At 44.6% G+C, this 2,833-nt stretch overlaps 1 protein-coding gene across 1 annotated transcript; it reads right to left on the bottom strand.

Annotated features, from left to right (window-relative positions):
• Nucleotides 1–617: 617 nt before the first annotated feature.
• LOC137947746 (cytochrome P450 CYP736A12-like) lies at nucleotides 618–2,447 on the bottom strand. The gene is made up of 2 exons (XM_068793516.1): nucleotides 1,479–2,447; nucleotides 618–1,250 (listed from the first exon to the last, which is right to left on the bottom strand). Exons 1-2 carry the CDS (start codon nucleotides 2,445–2,447, stop codon nucleotides 618–620), a joined length of 1,602 nt encoding a protein of 533 aa, XP_068649617.1.
• Nucleotides 2,448–2,833: the final 386 nt, after the last annotated feature.

Here is a 2,833-nt window from a genome sequence, read left to right as displayed (position 1 = left end):
ATGTATAACCAGCCAACTGTTTAATCTATCATACACAGAACAGGTAGACAAGGAACAAGAAAGAAGAGACGTGAGAAGAAGGTGATAGAGGCAAGAGACGGTAAAGGAAATTGTTGGGTAGTAATTCCGGAAGGATCTCTGCCGGCCCTTGGCTTAAGAAAACTACTGGGAGTGCTGATCTCCCTAATATTAGATTACTTTATGTTTTCGTAAAATAGATGATTTGACTTCATTTTTTTCCAACTTGACCAAAGATGAGTTGACATCTTGTGTGATAGCCAAACTTAAGAGGCTATGATTTAATTAGATAATATAACTAACAAGTGGCGCAATTACGGCAAACTCTCTTTTCATTAGGCCATGATTAATCTTTTGGTTTTGAATCTCTTTCCAAGAGTGTTACAAGATGACAGAGCTACCTCTACTGGGACGATAGATTGTAACCTGTGTTGATTCCATTGAACTAGTCGAAGAACAGTTGCTAAATAGCTCAAGATTAACAGAGGTGAATCCTACTTTACTTCATCTCTGTTCTCAAACTATATGAATTATAGCTACGGAAAACAGCCAAAAGATTCTTTCGAACTAATTTTATTTATGTGCAGTAGTAGATCTAATCAGTTGCAGGAGTAGAGCTCTGGATCGGATAATCTTGGTGTTGGAACAGCCATGAGAGGTTCGGCCTTCTTCAAAACGAAACCAAACTTCTCTGAAACATTAAGTTTTGTGCCCTCAGGCAGTTTCCAGTCGAATGAGTGCAGGAGAGTGGCCATCACATACATTAACATCCTCTCTGCCAGGGCCATACCTGGGCATATCCTCCTTCCCCGTCCAAACGGAAAGTAATGAAAGTCATTGCCAGTGAATTCACGTTTGCCGGTAGCCGTCAAGAACCTCTCTGGTCTAAACTCCTCGGCAGACTCCCATGCCGCAGGGTCCCTTTGAATCGCCCATATATTCACCAACACGCGAGCGCCCTTAGGAACCATGTAACCACCCACTGGGGTTGACTGGCTTGGGGTTCTCGGCAGCATGAGTGGAATCACAGGGTGCAGACGAAGGACTTCCTTCACAAACGCGTTCAGGTAGTGCAGGTGAGGTAAGTGGGTCTCCTCCACGAGATGATTCTTCCCCACGACTTTGTCCAGCTCCTCTTGAGCGTTTTTCATAACCTCTGGATGCTTCATCACCTCCGTCATTGCCCACTCCATGGTTGTCCATGTCGTGTCGTTACCCGCCAGCACCAAGTCCTGTAAAGGAAGTTAGGAATAAAATCATGAAAATCAATTTGAATTAGACCACGGTCACTCTCTTGCAATTTTTTAGTTTTACAAGCATTTCATGTACAGGAATCCAAAAACTTATGAAAGCTTTCTTTGTGGTCTCCTGATCATAGTGACTGCTCGACGGAAATGTATAGATGCTTCAAGAGAAGTTACATGAACTATAAAATTGATGGAGGGGAAGAAGGTACTTGCCATGAGCAAAGCCTTTATGTGAGATCGCGTAAGGGGAGTCTTAGGATCGCCAATCTTCTGTATCTGCAATAGTATTTGGAGGAAATCTTTCGTTCCCACGCTGTTGCCTCTTTTCGCGCTTTGATCTATAAGGGAGTCGAGGACTCGCTCAAGCATGACTCCGCCCTTCTTTGTCTCGCGGACGACTCCCCCCAAATCAAATGGAGCAAGAATCGGAAAGAAATCCGATACGTCGGGCTTGCAGAAGACCTCCGCTAGGTATTCTACTGCTTTCTCAAAGTCGGCTCTCACCTGACGCTTCTCCTCTTCAGTGAGTGACCCTCCCCATAGCATTCCCGTAATTGTCTTATACATCACTGAGAACATGACGTTCTCGATTTTAATCGGAGCTCCGGCGCTGCCTTGGACCTCTGCCACAATCTCCCGGACTGCGGCCCGGCGGACGCCGTACGAAGTGTCCAATTTTGAGCTGTTAAGCAGCTCTCCAATGCTCACCATCCGGAGCATTCGACACTGCTCCCCATATGGAGCCCACCCCATGCCGTGAACTCCGTTCAATAATGCCATCGACCCCGGCGGCACGTCGCGGTTGGCGAAAATGGCGTCGTGGTCCCCGAGAAGCTCCTTCGCCAATGATGGCGAGCTCACCACTACGAAGAGCTTCTGGCCGAGGCTAAGGCTGATTATGGGGCCGTACTTGCGAGCTAAACGAGCAAACCAGCTGTGGATATCGGGTTCGACAAAGGGGAGGAAGCCCAGAAAGGGTACTCCTCGGGGCCCCGGCGGTAATATCAGCCGGCTTTTGCTCGTTTTCTTTGCGAGAATCACCCAAGCCAAAATAGCCACCCCGGCCACGACTAAGAACTTCACCGAAGATCTCCATTGCTCGTCGCCTAATTGCTCAAACATGGATAGGAGTTCCATAATTTTTGCTGTCTCCGTTTCCCTGGAAGAGATTATCGGAAGCATACTAGCTTGATCGAGCTACCTCTCCTTTTATAATTTTGTGGTCCGGATCGTGTCACCTTCTAGACGCAAAATTTAGCTTAATTGCCGGCCTAGCTCATCAGTTCCAGGAAAAAAGGAATAGAAATAAGCGTTCTCCTTTTATGAATTAATTATTACTATTTAAATTTTTGAATTTGCTGTTTTGAGTAAACATTTCGCCTTGGTTGATTAACGCTTGTAGATGATTAATCATACTTTAACGCATTAAAGTTGAATTAGTTGTCTTTATTAGATCTTAATATATAGTATAATTTCATGTAATATCTGTGTTAAACTTAGGTATATATATATTTCATCAAATGCTAATAGGCTTAAGTGAAAGATAATAGATTAATTTATTATATTTT

This window comes from Aristolochia californica, unplaced genomic scaffold (assembly GCF_029961685.1).
Source record: "Aristolochia californica isolate CCGP_79_NKW_82.1479 unplaced genomic scaffold, dmAriCali1.0.hap1 SCAF_13, whole genome shotgun sequence".
NCBI lineage: Eukaryota > Viridiplantae > Streptophyta > Magnoliopsida > Piperales > Aristolochiaceae > Aristolochia > Aristolochia californica.
Note: the sequence above shows the minus strand (reverse complement) of the source record. Positions and strands in the feature narration are given on the sequence as shown.